This window comes from Pelobates fuscus, chromosome 3 (genome assembly GCF_036172605.1).
Source record: "Pelobates fuscus isolate aPelFus1 chromosome 3, aPelFus1.pri, whole genome shotgun sequence".
In the NCBI taxonomy this organism is placed as follows: domain Eukaryota; kingdom Metazoa; phylum Chordata; class Amphibia; order Anura; family Pelobatidae; genus Pelobates; species Pelobates fuscus.
Genome location: NC_086319.1, coordinates 350987669 through 351010058, shown reverse-complemented (window position 1 = coordinate 351010058; position 22390 = coordinate 350987669). Strand labels below are relative to the sequence as shown.

Genomic DNA, 22390 nt, shown 5'->3' with positions numbered 1-22390 from the left:
TATATAATATATTTAGAGTACACCATTTTAAATAATGTAGCTGAGTGGAATATGTAATACCATATATGAGAATGCAGGTGGCACAAATGTAATTTAATTTGATGATAAAGTCTAACCTTTGGAAAGAAGAGTTGTAGAATTCAGTATATTTGCATGATCCTTAAACACGGCGTAAAAATCCTTCCAGGTAATCTCTTGCTCTGATGAAATCCCAGCCTCAGTGAACATGCTCTCTATTACATTTTCAGTTTGATCTTTTGATAGGAAATTGGATATTTCACTGAAGGATCTGGGAAAGAGAATAGTGGATCACTATGGTAAACTATTATATATAGATGTCCTAGCCAATGACGTAATCTTGAGTACTTTTAATTCGTGAAAAAAAACATGGTTCTCTCGCTTGTCCTGAATATCAGTGTGCCTGTATGGATTCAGAACATTTTTTTTTACTTGAAAATTGAACTGTAAAATTTAAAACAAATACTCAAGTTGTTGTTATAGTAGCCCCTCAACATTTCTACATTCATGCCACTTGATACTAGTCTATCATCTATCTGTCTGTCTGTCTGTCAATAGGTATATAGACAGATATGTATCCATCAGTCTGCATTTGCATTTTAAAAAGCCCTGCGTTTCATGAGCTGAATAGGAGAACAAGTCAAAATTTTGTTTTGTTTTTTTTGGCATTTCCCATAAATAATGATGCTTGCTGCATCATTATCATTAATTTCAAAACCATAATACTGTTATAATATTAGTTGCTATCATTACATTTTTATATTGTTTTTTTTTTTTTACCATTTTACTTACGTATGTTTAAAAGTATTAGGTGTTAACTGAATTCCTGTTACCATTATATTTTTTAAGAGTTTATTGATTTTTATTGTATTCATTTTTGAAAATAAAAAAATAAAAATGTGTAGATTTTAAAAACATTGATTATATATATATATTACACTTCTTTCACCATTCTCTTGAATTAAGTGTTCTTCCTTAGTTACATTACTATGGGTGCCATGCCTTTATGTCCACATGTAAACATACCTAAGCATTTTGGAAAATTCTGCCTTAGTCAGTATGCCATTTCCATTTTTATCATGCATGGAGAACATAAATTGCAATTTCTCTTCAGCAGTACCTTCAAAAACAAAAACAAAACTGTGTACATACAATTTTTCATCCTGCAATAATACTTAGTAGTTAAAAGTAGAACATATAAACAAGACACAATAGATGAGAAAAAGAACCCTACATAGTTCTGAAAAAGCATCGTGCAAGTGATGCGGTTTGAATATTTAGGTACCTTCTGCTTATGCAGTTGTCCATATTGATACATTATGTCTTTCAGAAATTATTATAACGGGCACATTATTTCGGGAGAAGGTAAGGTTTACCACATTATATCATTAACAACCCATACACATTAGGGAAGCCTTTTCTGGTTACTAAGATATCCCAGAAACCCATTCCCAATTGTAGCTTCTTCCTGTTTCAATGTGAGTCACGGGATCTACCAATCTAATTTTGTCTTGACTTCTATCCATAAAGCAGAAGCTGGGGAGGAGCTACACAGGACAACTTTTTTTTTTTTTTATGTTAACTTTGTTGTTATATCTGATGAGGTTTTTGTTTACACAGAGGTATTTTGTTTTTTTAAAAAAAGGCCTCTGACATCCTGGATTCTATTTTTGACATACCTTTTAATAACTTAGCCAATATGTTGCAGAATTCTTTAAAAGACAAAAATCCATTCTTGTCTTTGTCAGTCACTGAAAACATGGAATCTACAAAACTGGCATGATGATCAAGCCCCAGTAATTCTGACAATTCTTCTCTGGATATCTCGAACTTTAGTAAATTTATATCCTTTGTATGTAATTCACCTGCATCCGCCTTCTGAATGTCAAGTACCTGCATAATCACATATTGTCAAATTTAGAACATTAGAACGTCTGCTATCTACTAATATAGGCCTTAATATAATTGCTTTGGAGAAGCTTTTCAAATGATCACAATCTGCCCGAAAAAGATATTTTTAAATTAATGATCTACATAAGTCACCATTAGAGTCAATGGGCATGTATGTAGATTCATAAATTGAAAAGTTATTATAACAGATTGTAATCATTTGAAAAAGCTTATCAAACAGAATTAAACCGAGGCCTTAGTTTTTCTTTTACAGAAGGAAAAGTGGAAAAAACAAAAAACTTAATTGGTAAAAAATTTGCTGGTTTTGTAATTTTTCTAAATAATTACATTAATTACATAATTACAGTTCTGTTACTTTGCCGGCAATGCTTTTCATTAACTGTTGTATTCTAGTTCTCATCGTTTTTATGTGGTTTGATAGCCATAATTAATCTTTTATTCAATTCTTTATTTTTGTTCGTGCATAAGATTAACATGTGAATTTACACTGCCACAATAGCTGGTGCATTCAAGTTTGCAAACACGCATTGTTACATGGCATTATTGACATTGCACTTTTTTTTGTAGTTATATAAACAGGATAAAACATTAATGATGTACATAGCTTAGAGAGAATGAGAATCATATCATATAAAAACAACGCTTTTGTTTTCTACGCAGTAGATTAATATGTTATGTCAGATGCTAGGCTGAAACATGTAAAGTTGTTCTGATTGTAAATTAAGCAGACATGTTACGCATTACGACAATACATATGAAGCGGTCAAACTTTAGGACTAAACATAACCTAAGCTGATTAATGAGATGGTCAGACATATCTCTTGTCTAGCTAGGTAGAGATTAAGTGGTTGTTATGCTATCCTTAGAGTATAATATGAGTAACAGGAGAAACAAATGCCAAAAACAAAAGCAGCATCAACATTTTAGATTAAGCTTTAGATTTTAAATTTTCCACCTCAGGTGGGACCCTGGCCAGAGAAGCGATCAGTGGCCGCAGTCCAGGTGGCCTGTTTTTATACAAAAGATTTGGGTTATGACATTTATAAGACAGGAGAATCAAGGCTTGTGTGTTGTAAACGTGGCATGGCGGTAGCTTGCACCTTGTATAGGCGCGATAAAACAGGTTTAACGGTAGCTTGCACCTAGTATCGGTACGATAAAACAATCTTAACTGTGGATCTTAAAATATGATCTGAGTGATTACGAGTTTAAAGAAAAGTAATGTATCGCTTGAAGCATGATATATGCTAGGTAGGAGCTAAGTCATGTTAAAACAAAATAGTAATATATTCTCAGACTATTTATACATATGTATGAACCCGCACTATCTTATATTAAGCATGCTTAAAGTGACCTTGCCAGTAGTTGTTTGTTCAAGAGAGGAGAAAAGACATTTCAAATACACACTGGCTGAGATGTAACAAGGTAGATTAAACTAAAACGTGCATGGAAATTAAGCAGGATGACAGTGATAGGAGACATGTTTAGCTCACTGAAGATTTGCTGCAGGATCGATATAAGTGAGTCCTTGGTAGTTCAGTGTTTGGGCATGTCAGCCTCGTAAATAAGTGTAACAGGCATCCCGGTGAAGTGTACAGCAGGAACGAGATACCTGTAGTTAGTCCACTCCCGACCCTTAACCCACGCCAGACCTCGAGGCCTGTTGCCCGGTAGCAATGTTCTGTTCAGCAGTGTGGAATTCCCGCCCGTCTCGTGGCGGACCGAAGGGCGTAGTGGCAGCGGGGTCGGAGCTCCGTTTCAGGGAGGTGGGCCCGGCAACCGGGGGCATTCTGCATACGAAGGTGTATCCCAGGTCACGGTATCGAGGTGCAGACAGGTGGGTTGTGCATCCCATGGAGCTTGGGGTGCTGCGTCGTACCTTTCCAGTCCAGGATTGCGGGTAAGGTGATTTCTCCGCCGCTTTATGTCTGAGTGATGCGCGGCGTCTGATCCTCCGGCGCACCGCTCCCCTCAGGAACAGCAGAGCCAGCGGTCCGAGATGCCGGGTCTGGCGCCGCAGTTGGTCTCTATTGCACCGGTTGTTCGTTGCGGCCATTTTGCTGTCGCCACGTGAGCGCTGTGAAGACCGGGCGCCATAGCTTGCTGCAGTGGTCTGTCTTAAATGCTTTTCTAGTATGTGCCAGAATGCTTGAAAGATGGCGTCCAAGTGTGCCGCATATTTTAAGCGGTCTGCTCGGTCGCTTGTTATGGAGTCAGGCGCGTCCGCCATCTTGAGTGTCGTCGCTTGTGTACTGCACGAGGGTGTCACTGCTACTTCTGCTGTGCCCAGGGCTGTAGTCGTCCAGCTCGGCAGGGACCGGGATATCCCCCGCCGGTCCAGGGGGGGGGGGGGAGGCAACATAAGAGTGCTCCCACTTCAGCCAGAGAACCGGGAGAGCGGCCGCCTCTCCTCGGCTCCCACCCATGTAGGCCGCAGTCTGCGCTGTGGTCGGTTCAGCCACTGAGGGTCTCTTAACGGGTATCCCCTGATTCAGCATCACCTCCTGGTTGGGTTTATCACCATCCACAGTTAGTACGCTTGGGTGGTCGGGCGTTATCACCCAAATCTTGGCCCCAGTCTCAGGAGCTCTTAGCGGGCACGTCTGCTTTGCTCGGCAGGCAAGCTCCGCCCCCGCCATAATTAATCTTTTAATAGTAGCAGTGAAGATTATATGATTAATATTTACCTATCTGGGATGATAAGAGTAGTGAATTGTTGATATTTGATTCTTAGAAATGACGTATAGGCATTTACCACACTGAAGCTTGCTAATCTGGTTTCCGAGGATGTAATAAATTCCTTACATCACCATCACACAGACAAGGTAGAGATGCAATGCTATAATTATTTTCTTGCAAAGCGAATATACCTGTTACAGTGAATTGGTTTGTATAAGGTACTGCTTGATCACACGTTCGCTGGAATTTCTTGCTGGATGAGAAAGTCTTCCTTGTGATTATAAGTATGTGAGTAGGGAGGTACCTGATTGACCACATATTCTGGGAAGATCCTATCCAAAGATATTCATTCTCACAGATAATGAGGTCAGAGTGTGCAAGTGCCTGATTCTCCATGAATATATACGGATGATGCTCTCTGAATAGAAAGTCAGTTTCATGGACACTCTAACTGATAATGGGTGTAGCTTTACCCATTGTTTGTTTGAGATACCTGTCTCTAATGTTCCCCACATTTGAAAAAACATACTGACATACATACAGACATACTGACATACACACAGACATACTGACATACACACAGACATTCTGACATACACACAGACATTCTGACATATACACATACATTCTGACATACTGACATACATACAGACAGACATACTGACATACACCCAGACATACTGACATACATACAGACATACACAGACATTCTGACATACATACAGACATACTGACATACACACAGACATACAGACATACTGACATACACAGACATACACAGACATTCTGACATACATACAGACATACTGACATACACACAGACATTCTGAAATACATACAGACATACTGACATACACACAGACATTCTGACATACATACAGACATACTGACATACATACAGACATACTGACATACACACAGACATTCTGACATGCATACATACAGACATACATACAGACATTCTGACATACACACAGACATACTGACATACACACAGACATTCTGACATACATACAGACATACTGACATACACACAGACATAATGACATACACACAGACATTCTGACATACACACAGACATACTGACATACAGACATTCTGAAATACATACAGACATACTGACATGCACACAGATATTCTGACATACACACAGACATACTGACATACACACAGACATTCTGACACACATACTGACATACTGACATACTGACATACATACAGACATTCTGACATGCATACAGACATACTGACATACACACAGACATACTGACATACATACAGACATTCTGACATACATACAGACATACTGACATATACAGACATTCTGACATACACACAGACATACTGACATACACACAGACATACTGACATACACACAGACATTCTGACATACATACTGACATACTGACATACACACAGACATACTGACATACACACAGACATTCTGACATACATACAGACATACTGACATACACACAGACATACTGACATACATACAGACATTCTGACATACATACAGACATACTGACATACACACAGACATACTGACATACACACAGACATACATACAGAAATTCTGACATACATACAGACATACTGACATACATACAGAAATTCTGACATACATACAGACATACTGACATAGATACATACTAACATACACAAATACAGCTAATTCTTCTTACCTTTTTTTGCAGGTGGAAAGCTGTGGCTGATGGGAGTTGGTGTGGCTCCAGCGGTGGTTGTCTTTCTTCCCTCCCGCGTGGCGCTGAGGGGAGGGACCTGGGAGGAAGTGACGGCCACTTCCTCCCAGCAGTACTTTGCGGCTGAGATTTTTTTAAAGGGGCCCGGTCGCGCTATTGCACGGCCGCAGCGCTGACCGGGCCCCTTAAGATACAGGGCCCATCAAGTGGCCCTAAGTGAGTGGGCCACCCGATGGGCCCCATTAGCGTGTGCTACACGTGGTTCCCGGGTGGCCGGGCACCCCAGGGCCGCCGGGCCCGTGACAACCGTTATGGTTGTCACCCCCTGATGGCGGCCCTGTGCTGCTATAGTAACTCTTCCCATCATTTATTGCCATACAGGATAAATGTTCTTCTTAATTTTATTACACAATACCGTCCATGCTTACACATGAATGGTTCATCTACATTTTCATTCGTAGTTGTCTACTACAGCAATTATGTTGGCACATGGCCCACAATAAAGAAATACTTTTAGCTATGCTTCAGTACTCCAGTCTATAGAGTGGATACATTTAGTAAGCACTACATGGTATTAACGAAAGCCTTGTGCTGTGCTGAACACAGCAAGTGGCTATAAAATAACAGTGGAATGTTTTTTTTGAGATTGTATTCTCCAATGTTTCTATCTACAAGTGAACTAAAGAAATACAAATAAAAATTTCTCACGTGAGACAGAGAATGTCTGAAGAAGGTCTCCAACATTTCATGCCTCTCCTTTTTTGAAAAAGATGATTGCAGGAGAGTTTTTTCCTTTAATTCAGAAAAAGATGGGGTGAGTCCGCTCCCATCAAGCAATTCTTGAAATTTCTGGATGAAGTTAGTTCGCTCTTCTTTGTTGTTGAAAAAGAGCACCTTAAACATGGGAAAGTAGTTAAAGATTAATATGCATCAAGGATTATGTTGTATGCATTGTAACAAGGTCGACTGGTTCAGTTATGATTGGCAGATCAGCACTTGGTTTTACTATTAAAAAAAATTGCATATTTATTTACATCTTTACGGATATTTAAACAAGGAAAAAGGAAAAAGTATTGCTTTTAGGCTTCCTGATTGTATGTTTTATTTGTGTACCTTCATTTATCTCGATAGGATTTTACTGTCATATTAGATCATTAAAAAGGTTATCATTGATCTTTTATGTATTACTAAGAATTCTGCATGTTCCTACATGCTTTGTACAAAGTACTTGTGTTATAAATATGAGGCAACCATTATAGCAATTTGGCTATACAATGAAAAAAATAAATGATGATCTTAGCAGGAAGTATCAATGCATTAACATTCCCAACAATGTATGGTTTAGAAAACAACCCTATGTGATAGTCTAACATCAAAGTGAGCAATATATCAAGATAATAATATTACCAGTGTTATAAGAATTTTTTTATTTTTTTTTAAAGGCTGTCTATGGCTAATATCTGGCTTTTGCTCCCCTCCCAACCAAAGAGAGGAAATAAATAAATAATGCCATGGGAAACTATTTGGTATCTCTACGAAAAACAGCATGCCAAGAGAATGATAACATTATAAAAGAAGAAAAATATGACTTAGCTGTTGGATACGTTGTGATCACAACATTATATAGTTATAGAAAGAAGTGTGAATGTGATTGCTGTAGAATAGAGCACAATATTGGTTTGGTTTGGTACATTTAAAGGAGGAAATGTACTAGGGTTGATAAAGATATAGGATACAATAAGCTTTGATTATGCCCGGGTGTAATAAAGTAATAAGGATGTATTACTGTAAGTTGTAAGAGGAAGTCTAATAAATGGTATGCTTGTAAGATGTAATTTAAAAGTAGGATGAAATAGCCAAATATATGGTATTTCATTAACGTTTTTATGGTACTCGGATGTGTTTGCCTTCTTATTTTAAAAAAATATATATATATTTATTTCATATTTCAAATCAGGCAAACAGGAATTTGTTCTATAAGATACTGGCTCTATCTTCAATGCATGAATGACATAAACTATTTGGTTGGAACCAATACCTAATAGTATCTGAGCTTAAAATGTGTAGTATTATGCTACTAGCCAGGCCTTAAAAATCATTGTATACCATCCAGGGGTGAATCGTATTTCTACATTGCTTTCTCATGAAATCAGATGTGATAAAGAATGGAAAGAGATGGTGTAACGGATCGCCTGGCACCCCGACTTGGTACCTCCGTTAATGGATGCTCCAAGTGCTTCCTGAGGACTCCAAGCACTCTGGCAGACACCACAATCACCGAATCAGAGAAGCATAGGACTCCTCTCTAGCATATGAATGCTGTAGACCATTGAATAGGAACCATACGAATAGGCTTACACTCCTAGCAGTCAACTGGAATAGCATGCAATAAATCCTTCCCCCAATAATGAGACGACACTTCACTTTGAGGGTAAAACAGGAACTCTGGACTGGCTCATCCAGCCTGGCTTTTATTACAATAATCCACATACAGGCCACACCCAGGGGGAGGAATAAAATAACCAATCACATACAAGGTTCAGCCCACACATCCTCTCCCCTCAGATAACATTAAACCCAATTATCCGGTACACTTTTCCAGCCAAGTTCTGGATGTACCCCAAAAACAGGGGGTACACCTTTAAATCCAGTATTGCTGGATAGCCCTTATTCAGGGGGGAAACATATCCAAAATTCAAGTCATTCGGATGAACAGTTCGGGAGATATGGGGTTCCAAAGATTTGACCGACCGCATGGGTAAAGTATCCGAAAACAGTTCCATGTATTTTGGCCCTGCGGTCGGTCACAAACAAGGGAATGAAAACAGACGAATTGCCTGTGTTATAGAGCCTGGAGAGGGTTTGAATGAATTCCCTTGTTTGTGGGGTTCTTTCTACTGAACGGCGGGTCATTCGGTAGTTTCTATACGAATTTCTGGAAGTATGGAGGTCTCAGCGGTGTTTGCCTAGTCAAGTGTCCGATTTTAGTTCCAGACACTCAACGGCAAAACACCGCTGTTCGGTAGTTTAAGATGGCCGCCGCCACGTGTTTGTTTCCCGAATGGCGGCCACCCAGAGGACAAAGAATACATTACACTGATTGCCAATTACCCGTTTGCAACATTGTTGCAAACTGTATTTGGAGGCACACTTATTCCTGGGTGGTCTGGTTGTTCGGTAGTTTCACTCAATATAATGAATGGAGTGATTCTACCGAACAATCAGATGAATGCTGCATACATATCCCAGGTTAAACTCAACACATAAATACATATGTAATATTAAAGGCAGTATACTGGAATATGCTCCACAGTCTTAAAGGGACAGTAGTCCCAAAAGTCCCAATATGTCCATCGCTGATTTTAAAGGGCCAGTAGCAGCAATATAAAGTACAATATGCCCCAAATAACCCAGGGGCCATAGTCAGCAGGTAGGAGGCTAGCAAACAGGCTTCTCCAGGGCCCAGTGGCGAGGTTGGTTTCGCCACAGATGGTTCTACACTCACATATATATCAATTGTGCTGTGGTCTGTGTGTGTGTGTGTGTGTACATACCCTATTAAGGTAAGTTACCTTGAAGAAAATGCATTGTTTACCTTGATGACTATTTCAAAAAGTGAGTTGTGATAAATGAACACCCTCATTGTCGTAGGATAGGAATATATTTTAAAACCGGGTACTTTGCAGATCACGTAAAGAATGAATCTCTAAAATCTCTGCTCCACTAAATGTGTGATTTGACAAATTTTATGGAAAAAAACACATCCAACGCATAGGAATTTCTTACCAAATCATATTCTTTTGGAATCTTGAGACAAAGAGCTTTGTTTCCATCATTGTTGGACAAGAGAACCTCCACTTTATTTTGGCTTTGTAAGCTGATAGACCTGGCCTTAGTATGCCTGTTACCTAAAACATTAAGTGTTCGATTTGGGAGGAACTGAATCAAAACTTGTTGATTTGATTCCCCGGGGCCATACCATTCAGTGGCTATGAAAGAAGGAATATATTTTAGTTTCCTATAACAAACTCTTATACAGTTCATTAATAAACAGTTTATTTATTGTAAAAGATGCTGTATAAAACCTTTCTTACTAACATTACAGAAATGCCTACAATGAGCTTTTCCTGTGGGGTGGTGATTGAAGAAAGATAATTTTTTTTTTAATAATTCAATACATTTACAGCGTCTACAAAGCATCCACAGTCATGCAGAAGATTGGGAGTTAGGTGCAGAGAATGTTTAACTGACTTCCTCGTGGCCTACTTAGCACTGTGGTAATGCTTTATTATGGGTATAATTATAAGATTAGCAGATAATGATAATACACTGCCTACATTGTTTAGATGTATTATCTTTTCCTGTTCAGTAAATCTTGATCTCTGAACTGGAATACAGGGGCTGCAGCCCTGATCCTGCATTATGCCTCAAAGCCATGCCTGAATATAGTATATATATATATATATATATATATATATATATATATATACTATATTCAAAATTAGCTAGCAACACACCTGAAAATTAGCTAGCAACACACCTGAAATGTGAGTTCTAATTTGATTGATGTTCTTATTTAAGCATTGTAATGTTCGTTTATATTTTGTATGCTGTCCTGATGAAAGCACACAAGAGGTGCTGAAACTTTGGCTATGGAGTAAAGTATTTTTTTGCTTATTTGAAAATCCTGGGAGTGCTGATTATTTTTTATATATATATATATATATATATATATATATATATATATATATATATATATATACTATATTCAGGAATGGCTTTGAGGCATAATGCAGGATCAGGGCTGCAGCCCCTGTATTCCAGTTATATATATATATATTAAGCCAAAAAAATAATCAGCACTCCCAGGATTTTCAAATAAGCAAAAAAATACTTTACTCCATAGCCAAAGTTTCAGCACCTCTTGTGTGCTTTCATCAGGACAGCATACAAAATATAAACGAACATTACAATTACTTAAATAAGAACATCAATCAAATTAGAACTCACATTTCAGGTGTGTTGCTAGCTAATTTTCAACTGTTTCCAGCCTCTGGTCAGAAGACGCCGGGGAGCATCTCCTTCCGGCTTGTGCTCGCGCTATCACGTGATTTGAATAACATCATCACGTTTTTCGTCACTATGGAGATCGAGACGCCGTTCGCGTCTAACGATCTGCTCTTCAGTTACTTCCTGATAGACCGCGTTTCCCATCACTATGGGAACGCTCAGCGCGTGCGCACTTGGCTCACTATTCTAATATCTGAGTGCACACTCGTAATGGTACGAGCAGATTTTTGCTGATAAAAAAATGGAAAAAATAGAGCAAATGGAAAGAGACCTATACATATTCAACTTCCTAAGGGTCATAAGAAACAATTCGAACATTATCCGGTGTGAGGAACAAATACAACAAATGTATAATAAATTTGCACAGAGAGGCTACACACGAGCCATACTGAATAAAGCACTCAGGAAAGCCAGGGACCATATGGCGGAGGGTGTGACAATGGCTCGGGACAAGAAAGCTCGAATTCCTTTTCCAATGACGTATAATGCATCTACTACCAACATTTGTCGAGAGATTAATAAGAATTGGCATGTCATGGAGAATGACAAAAGTCTCCCTGAGAGCTTACGAAGCAAACCACTGTTTTCATATAAAAATAACAAAAGCCTGAGGGACCTTCTAGTTCAGACCGATCCAATCCGGAGCTATCTGCCAGCGAATAAAAATACGAGCAATAATGGATGCATAAGATGCCTAGGATGCGTAACTTGTGGCCATTTGATTTCCAGTAAAACTTTCAATCATCCACATACGGGACAGACTTTTAAAATCCAACATAGAATCACCTGTCGGACGGACTTTGTGATTTACAAACTTTCCTGCCCTTGCGGACTCAACTACGTTGGGAAGACCGAGACTGCCCTCTGCGAGAGGATTAGGGGACATAGGTCCAGCATTAGACTGGCCTATAGGGACAACAAGACTGACAAACCAGTCGCACGCCATTTTTTGGAAAATGGGCACCCCCTCACAACATTGAAATGTGTGGCCATAGACCACGTTCCTGTTTCAAGGAGAGGTGGTAATAGACAGGAACGTTTATTACAAAGAGAAACATGGTGGATCAAAAAATTGGGAACTCTAGCCCCACACGGACTAAATGAAAAATTGTCGTTTATTGCTTTTTTATGATAGATTCAAAAGAGAAGGGGTGCAATAAGTTGTATTAGGGTGCAGTATGGAACTGGTTATGGTACCCTTTGTGTAAGAGTGCCAGCCCCTCTTTATAATGATTCCAATTCATCTCTATTTTTAACTCACATTAGCTGTTATTTAGTGTTTAAAATCACGTACACTTTATCTTTCCGATTGGGACTTTCTATTCAGGTGCTTAGTTGCTAAACTATACAGCGATCCTCTCTATTGTGGGTCTTACAATAGATACATCTATGGGATGTGTTAGTTTTCTTGCCTCTTAGACTGGGACTTTCCTCATTGAGCTCTATAGGGTAGGCGGGATCTTATCTTACTTGGGCTGCTGAGCTGCTAGTTACTGTTTGGTTTTTGGGCACTTATCACTTTAAATGTATTGATATTATTTTTTCACTTATTTGCACTTTGCACTTTATGACTAATGGAAGCACATATACAGATAGAGGTATGGGCGGATTATTGATATTCTGATTTTGATAATACTTAGGATACATCCGCAAGGATGCCCAGTATACACGGTATCATATTCAAAAATTGAGCAGGTTTGCCTTTTCCCTGCCGGTCACTTCACTCTAGTGATAATTTTTTGGAAGGCATTTTTTCGCACTTCAGCAGTGTGCCACTCTGAATTCTATAGGAGATTATGGATATTCACATTGGGATGTTTCACTATATAGGAATTGCACTAAGTAATCCCCTTCAGCGTGCTGAGCAATAGCAACCTTCAGATTGATTATATTCCTTTTGATTATTCTTCACTTTAATATGTATATATCACTTGGTAAAGTAGAGGAAGTTGAATATGTATAGGTCTCTTTCCATTTGCTCTATTTTTTCCATTTTTTTTATCAGCAAAAATCTGCTCGTACCATTACGAGTGTGCACTCAGATATCAGAATAGTGAGCCAAGTGCGCACGCGCTGAGCGTTCCCATAGTGATGGGAAACGCGGTCTATCAGGAAGTAACTGAAGAGCAGATCGTTAGACGCGAACGGCGTCTCGATCTCCATAGTGACGAAAAACGTGATGATGTTATTCAAATCACGTGATAGCACGAGCACAAGCCGGAAGGAGATGCTCCCCGGCGTCTTCTGACCAGAGGCTGGAAACAGTTGAAAATTAGCTAGCAACACACCTGAAATGTGAGTTCTAATTTGATTGATGTTCTTATTTAAGCATTGTAATGTTCATTTATATTGTGTATGCTGTCCTGATGAAAGCACACAAGAGGTGCTGAAACGTTGACTACGGAGTAAAGTATTTTTTTGCTTATTTGAAAATCCTGGGAGTGCTGATTATTTTTTTGGCTTAATGTTTATTGTGCAATCAAGCACCGGGTTATAATTCTGCTTTGGTAGGAGTGCAAGGCTTTTTGTTTTTTAGTATATATATATATATATATATATATATATATATAAAGTATATTTTATGGTGCAGTGCATAAATACAAGGAGCAAGACATTGCATCATTTCTTTTAAATCGCACACAACAGTTCACCTATTGGTCATATTGTCCGATTTTTCGTTTAGGTCTTTTTCAGTATTCAACACTTGGTAAATGTGATAATATATATATATATATTATAATATTAAAACAACATTATAGTCACCAAAACATTTTTAGCTTAATGAATCATTATTTGGTGTATAGATCATGCCCCTTAAATCGTACTGCTCAATTATCTGCCTAGGCACACCTCCCTGCATGTGACTAACACAGCCTTCCTAAACACTTCCTGTAATGTTTGCACTAGATGATTAATGCAAATTCTGTTATTTATTTTTTATCTCCTGCTCTGTTAATAGCTTGCTAGACCCTGCAGGAGCCTCCTGTATATATTTAAAGTTCAATTAAAAGAGCAGGAGATAAAAAAACTTTTAAAGTAAGTTACATCTGATTGAAAATGAAACCATTTTGTTTTCATGCAGTCTGTGTCAGTCACAGCCAGAGAAGGTGTGGCTAGGGCTGAATAAACAGAAACAAATATGATTTAACTCCTAAATCGGAGAGAATTGAACAGTGAAACTACAGGGGCATTGTCTTTACACAAAAACTGCTTCTTTAAGCTTAAGTTGGTTTAGAACTGTTTTTTTGTTTTTTTTCTGATTACCTACTTCAAGAGACACTTCAAAAAGCGCAGTGCAAGCAGAGCTGTAAGAAGCCTTTACAATAAATGTTTGTTCTAGTGACAACAAAAGTCATTAAAAATGAATTTAAATACCTGGAAATCCTTCTCTGCTACTTGCATTGCTGACATCTTTGCTGTTTATTTTCTTTTGAAATTTTTTGAAGGTCCTCTTCTGAGACTTTGAAATTGCATAGGCAAGAAGAAAACTCCCTAAAATGACAGAAGTAATATATTATTTCAGAGTATTAGCTCGCTATGAACTCAAAAGACTACATGGACACAAAGAAATAAATAATTTATAAAAACATAATTGAAATATCCTAATAGTTTTCTCTTACTATTTTCAAGTCACATACATTTGACTAGATTAATTTCAGTCAAGGGTGTACCTCCATATACAACATATATAATAAAAAAAAATAATAATACAATGCTTGTACAATTTTTGTATTATAGATGTCATGAGGAGCATCATCGATCAATCTTATGGAATATGAATGGACTCTTAAACAGAGAGATCATATGTCTATTGCATCATGGAATATTACTTGACTCTAAAGGATAATAGTTTAGATTACTGAAATATATTTTCTTACATAGTGGTAGACTACAGAGAAATGCAATGGTAATCCCAAAGCCAGCACCACTTCCTTCAAAATAGTGTGCAACCACAAGAGGCACACATGGTTCTAATTCATCGGATTTTAGTTGGCTTGGTTGAGGACATGGGTCACCTTTAAGCAAAGAAAAACAATTGTCCAGTTTTAGGAAACATGTTACAAATGTTAAATGTGTGTGTTATAACAAACATTACTCTGAAATACTAGACTCCGGGCTATCTCTAAAATGCTAATTTCTTGACATGATATTTATAATGTTGGAGATATAAATTGCTTAATTGCCTCATACCAATAGATGTATCACTTTAGATAATGTTCAAAGAGATTTCTGATTTAAGAATCTGCAAGCTTACAGTTTTATTGTACTTTATTAAGTGTTGTAGAACACTCTGTTAAGATAGGCTTTAAGGCAATACTTTCAAATGCTAGATTTGGTAACGGGTAAACATTATTCTTACATATGATCTGGCATTTTTACATCTTGCAATGATATGTAATATTTTGTCATTCGTATCTGTATTGGGCTTAAAAACAATCATTATGCAAGACATAGGATTTGCAATTTGAAGAATCACTAGATGTCTACTGGATCTGTCCCAGTAAAAGAAGTAACACAAAACAGATTCACCTACTATTTCAGGTAAATTTATAAACTCTGCACCATTTTCTCAATAACAGTGCAAGAAGCCAGCTGAGCAACAGGTAGACAAACCTGCATTTTTTGTGAGGACTTACTCACCGTCAGCTACCTGCGATTGTCGAAGTACAAAACCACTATATGGAGAGCAGTATAACTAATGGAACGATACTACCATCCCCGAACATTCCAAATTCTGAGCTTACGACATACTTTAGAAACACAATATTTCAGAGCTTTTTCACATTAACATCGCTCTTGCCCCTGATAAATATCCAAATATTAAACACATTAATAAATGTATTTTAGCATCGGGCAAAATAAACAAATTTTCTCACCTGCTTTCCACATAAAAACATTGTCTTGGATGTCACTACTGTTTGTATTGATCACAGCAAGTAGAACATTACGGAACGTAGTTGCCCGAATAATGGCTATTTCTTCACTTGTAAATAATCTGTATACATTAAAAATAATAATAATAAAAATAAGCTACTTGGATTAACCAAGCGTGCTATAAAAAATCACAAATGTGCTAGAAATATTTTTTTCAATATAAAGTACACACAGACTGCAAGTAAAAACATGCAAATCTTATTTATATTTATGGCAATCCTTGTGCATCTTTTGTCGTGATGAGGTTGTACTTTGCAGCTATACTTCTATCATGGAGATATTTCAAAATATTTATTCATTTTAAGTTCAAAACTAATGCACAAATCACTCCATTAGAGTTTTTAATACAATTCTCCCAGTTAGCTCAACACTGTTTTTATAGTATGGCCATTGTTCAAACTAATCTTTTCTAGTCATTTAAATAACACAATACGTGAACCTATCCCTCATGTGCATCACCATCCTTTTCCACCCAGTCCTCTTCTGTTCCTGTCACGTTCACTGCTCTACTCTCATGCATGCACGAGAATAACGCATTGAAGTATAAGGAGGATCCCGCAAGACTGTGGGATCCTCCATAGATAGAGCCAATCCCTTGCGTCCGTCACTGGTGATGGTTTGGGGACGGACACGATGATGGTAGCTTCACCCAGTGTCAAGAAGTGTCAAGCTTAGGAAAATACTGAGACAAAGTAGTCCCTCAGTACATCTTTTGACTGGGTTGGAATCTCTGTGAAACTCCAACACTGTCAATAACAGTATTTCATAATGATTTTATCTTTATAAAATACTCAATTTGCGGGGTTTGGTGACAGTGTTTTAAATGACCATTTTTGGTTTGGGATCTGGGGGATTTGAGCACATCAGTGTCTGAATTTTCCTGGTCTTCAATACAATAAATTTGGAAATATAGCTGAGTTTCTATTTTGGAAATCCACTGTTTATTGTAGGAGCCCATTGAAAACCACGCATGGCTGCTACATGTGACATACCTATTTTTTTCATTCTCAAACCAAAACCTGTCTCCATCTCTTATTCGATAGAATTGATTCAGAGTGACATTGGTTACAAGATCTCCAAGACTGCCATTGATTTCTGACATGACTCCAGAAATAAGTTCCAAGTTTTGTATGTTACTCATATATAATGATGAAAGCTACAAATAAGAAAAAAAAGACATAAATTAAATATTGATTTCAAATGATGAGCAATATAGCAGTAACTGTAAATTATTAATACATATCAACATATAGCTCTTTAGAAATACAGTGACTTAAAAAATATATGTATTATTTTTTTTTTTTTAGAGTTTCACTAAATTAGCCTTTTGAAGTCCCAATTTCTGTGTTGTTAGTTCTTATGGATCTAGAGTAAGCAATGAACCCATTTACTGGTTCCAGTTTTACCACGTGGAAGCATGAACCCATTTACTTGGCACAGTTATATCTTTCCTTTAATGTCCAATATGAAAAGCAAGTTTAATGACCAAACAAGTTTACATCTTTAACCTAGTTAAAAACATTGGAACTGGATGTTGATAAAAAAGATAAACTTATTCAACAATGAATAATGTCTTGGCAGCCATCTAAAATATGAGACTATGACTATTTTAGCATCATCTGTGTGATTTAATTGTGTCTTATGAAGATTCTGAATGTTGACACCTTGGAACCTCATTTCTCATATTTTCTGAGGTGTTTATTTTGGGTCACTGTAGACCATGTTGAAGAGGATGATGACTGCACCCATTACCACACTGATGACTATGTGTTTAACCAGAGGTGACTAAGGGCCCACACCAAGACCGGTGGACCAACTCATCAGAGAGCTGCTCTTCACTGACGAAGCTACCCTTGTTTCCCACATGTTGACATCCCTGCAGCGAATTATATCCTGCTTTGCAGAGGTTGCTGAGCTCTTTGGATTAGAAGTCAGCTTGAAGGAGATAGAAAACCTCCACTTGCCTGCACTTCATGAAGATTACCATCACCCCCTCCACCAGCCTGCACTTCATGAAGATTGCCATCCATTGCCTTCATGAAGACAGCTCATCAGTTAATCCAGTGTTTCCCAACCCAGTCCTCAAGGCACACCTACCAGTCCAGGATTTAGGGGTGACCCAGTTGTGTCTAAGGTGTTTTTTCTTTTTTTTTTCTAAAAACACCTTAGCCACTGCTATGTAATCCCTAAATCCTGGACTGGTAGGTGTGCCTTGAGGACTGGGTTGGGAAACACTTAGAGTTAATCTACCTTTGGTGCATTATCTCTTCAGACACCATGATCAACAAAGAGATGGATAGCTGACTGGCAAAGTCAGAGTGTTCGGCAGACTGTAAAATAGAGTCTATAAAAACAAGCATCTGAAGAGAGGCACAAAGATCAGTGTATACAGAGCTGTCGTACTGACCACTCTCCTGTACGGCTCTGAATCATGGGTTACCTATCACCACCACCTGCGACTCCTTGAGTGCTTCCATCAGTGCTTACTCTGCACAATTCTTAAAGTAAATATTAGAATGACTTCCTCACCAACATTAAAGTTCTTGAATAGGCGGAGACCACCAGCATCGAGGCTATGGTTCTGAAATCACAGCTACGCTGGGTAGGGCAAGTCTCCAGAATGTAAGATCATTGCCTACCCACGGTTGTGCTGTATTGCAAACTCTCCACTAGTCACTGTGACAGAGGAGCACCAAAGAAGAGGTACAGGGACTCTCTGAAGAAATCCCTTAGTGCCTGTCACATCATCCCTGGTCTGCTCAAACCTCCGAATGCAAGAATTGGTGATACTGTCTCCTCCTTCAAGAATGCACAGGGTAGATCATAAAAATAAATAAACAGAGGAAGGACCGTGACATCAAAGTCAAGATTTTCTCTTGCAGCTGCTGCGGCCGTATCTGTCTGTCCTGCATTGGCCCAATCAGCCACCAGCGAGTCTGCAGCAGATGTGGAAAACCAGCTTCCTAAATCTTTGTTTACAAAGTCATGTCAAAGCCAATTTAACCCTTTAAGAACACATGACGGAAATATTCCATCACGATTCCCTTTTATTCCAGAAGTTGTGTCCTTAAGGGGTTAAAGATAGCTTTTAATTTTCTAGCCATATGCTATGTACCAACCTGGTCTCTAATTTCTTGGTTCTGTATGTCTTCCCATTGCTGGAGGGGCGGTAGGCTATACATTTCCATCATATTATTGTAACTAGGTAGTCCAAAATCCCTTCCACTCTGGATATTAGCAGCTGATAAATCTGTGCGGGAATATTGCATCTTCCCATACCAATAATCTAGAGAAAAAAAGAAGTTAGTATGAATTCTGCTTTCATATCTTACCCCTATGCTTACATTGTAAAGCATAGGGATTTTGAAGCAAGACTACGTATTTAAATCATAACAAATATACACATGGTGAAGTTTAGATGGATATCATACAATATGGCTGTAAATTATATTCTAATCCTTAAAGTGTTAGTCTATGTAAATATTAACCCTATATTTGTTTAGGCATTATGTAGAAAAATCATAATAATGTGACTGTGATCAATTTAAATTCAAGCCAGTTCATTTTTGTTTTTTTGGAGGACTGTGTACTACAACATGACTTCCTCCAGGGAAGGTAGAGAGCATTCCCTTTTGTGCTTGTGGTGGCATGTATTCTCATTCAAGGCTGGCTAATGACACTACTAGAGGTGGAGTTACACTTAAAGCAGCAACATGCTTTATCTCTGTATGTACAGCGTTCCAAACTGACACACTGCAGACACAGGCTCCATTCACCACAACCCCTTCAAAAATAATGAAGTGGTCATGGTGCTTGGAGTAAACCTTTAAAAATGCATGCCATTCAACACCAGTCATAAGGATACTGTATATGTACATTTCTCTAAACAAGGCACATGGATTGCCACAGGAACATATTACCTCTTAAATCTTCCACCATTATGTTATCTTCTTTTTCAGCTATTTGTGAAGCCATGCCAAGCACCAACTCATCTATATCTGTAGCTGTTTGCAGATTGGGGTTCTGAAATAAATGAGTAAAATAAAATTTAACTACATGTTGCAAATATCCTGATTTTGAGTGAAAATAATTGTTATCTAAAATGCACTTACTGGATAAGAATTAATCATGATTAAGATCCTTAATGATCAAAATGTATTTATTTTGCGTTTTTTTATTTTTTAATACATTTGTTATATTTAAGATTGCTATGTCATCTAATAATAGCCAATCAAAGTCTTGAAGCAATAAGTAGGATAATAAACATAGCATTAGCATTAACTAAAATGTAATAACAAGAATGTACTAACAAGAGAACACTGCTGATTAGGAAATACTTTACATAGGGCTTCTAGGGAACATATTTATCCTCATGGAATCAGAATAACCAACAGCAGTGCACAGTGTACTCACGAGAGACCTAAACAGCACAAACCTCTCAGGAAAAATATTTTAACATGTAGGCTACTATGAATAGGAGGATGAAACCCAAGATAAAGTCAAGAACTTTTTGGAAGCCGTGACCATCAGAGACGGTTTATGAAAGAGGTCAGATGTCAAGAAGTTAAGTCAAGTAGTGGGAGAACAAAGCAGCAATTGGTAACATCAATTAATTGGTACAAAGAGATGAGGGACACAAAGTCAGTAGAACATTTTACCACTAATTTCAGTTGCATCTGGAAAGTAAGTCATACTGATGCACATTATAGAATCATAGCCCACCTGGCTTAAGAACAAGCGAGGAGACACTTTTGTAGACAACAGAAATTAAAACATGATAGATTTATTTTAATAGATTGTTTCAGAAATCCTAACCTCTCTGTTCCAGTAATTGTTGCACAAACGAAGAGCAGGCCAGGTCTGATCATTCAATCCAGTCACATTGCGAAAATGGCAAGTGTTATTTCTGCATAGAAAGGGGAACAGTTTGAGTAATTGTTATACAGAATTCTTACAACTAAATTATTACTCATATATATCAAATATAGATTTGGAAATGCAAAATAAAAAAATACAAGTGAACGATGCATTAAATTACTCTATACCTTCTTTGAAGAGTCAGTCAATTAAAAAAATTACATGTTTTTTTATTAACTCACCACCAGGTTATTTATTAAGTTTGAAATATTTCTCTGAATAAATAATTCAAAACTATCTGAATTTGCTCAAAAGTATATTATAAGTTCTTACTGGAGTCAATTTTGATGCATATCTAATCGTACCGCCCTCCCACAATCTGTGATGAATCCTACTGCCATGCTGATCTTTCTCTCCTGTCGCTCCTCTCACACCTCACCCATCTGTCAATCCTTACACTAGCTTCCTGTACCCTACAGGTTTAAATACTAACCCTGACCTATAAAGTCCTAACCAACTCTAGCCCATCTTACATTTCTTCACGGATTCATAGGTATGCCCCCTCTCGGTCTCTCCGCTATACTGGTGACCTTCTCCTGTATGCTGCTTGCACCCTTACTGCAAATTCATGCCTGCAAGACTTCTCACGGGCTGCTCCTCTCCTTTGGAACAGACTACCTACCCCTGTCAGGCTCTCCCCTAGTCTTCAATCCTTTAAGAAGTCCCTCAAAACCCATCTTTTCAGGATTGATTATGGCCTCCAAGAGTAAATTGTGTCTCTCAAACCTTCCTCTTGCTCTCCCCTAAAGGGCCACACTCTACTCTCACCTCCAGTTCTGCTACTTTCCCACCATGTCTATTTGCTGTCTTCCTCAATACCCTTCCTATTGTGTTTTTTACCCCACCTCCTCTAGATTGTAAGCTCGTTTGAGCAAGGGCCTCAACTACCTATTGTTCCTGTTACATTTTATGTTATTGTCTCATTTGGTAAATTCCCCTCTTATTGTAAAGTGCTGCGGAATAAGCTGGCGCTATATAAATAATAACTAATAATAATAATAATAATAATAGTACCATTTGGTGAGGAGCTATTCATTGTTTGCTTAAACATAAGTTTGAATCTATTAAAGTATTGAATAAGACCTTTACAAACTTCTTTGAAAATAAAAAAAAATAGTAAATTAGCTTAAAAAAAAAGAAATAAAAAGCAGCTAAAG

General features: G+C 37.9%; 1 protein-coding gene across 1 annotated transcript in view; it reads right to left on the bottom strand.

Moving 5' to 3' along the window:
- Positions 1–22390, bottom strand: part of LOC134603310 (dual oxidase 2-like) — a 68574-nt gene that overhangs the window by 15086 nt on the left and 31098 nt on the right. The window contains exons 10-21 of the mRNA XM_063449165.1: positions 21132–21222; positions 20237–20339; positions 19436–19602; positions 17309–17472; positions 16259–16377; positions 15260–15397; positions 14757–14873; positions 10098–10300; positions 7020–7205; positions 1698–1911; positions 1045–1138; positions 117–289 (exon numbers count right to left, since the gene is read on the bottom strand). Of these exons, the coding sequence (XP_063305235.1) occupies positions 117–289; positions 1045–1138; positions 1698–1911; positions 7020–7205; positions 10098–10300; positions 14757–14873; positions 15260–15397; positions 16259–16377; positions 17309–17472; positions 19436–19602; positions 20237–20339; positions 21132–21222 (1769 nt within the window). The remainder of the gene's footprint in view (positions 1–116; positions 290–1044; positions 1139–1697; positions 1912–7019; positions 7206–10097; positions 10301–14756; positions 14874–15259; positions 15398–16258; positions 16378–17308; positions 17473–19435; positions 19603–20236; positions 20340–21131; positions 21223–22390) is intronic.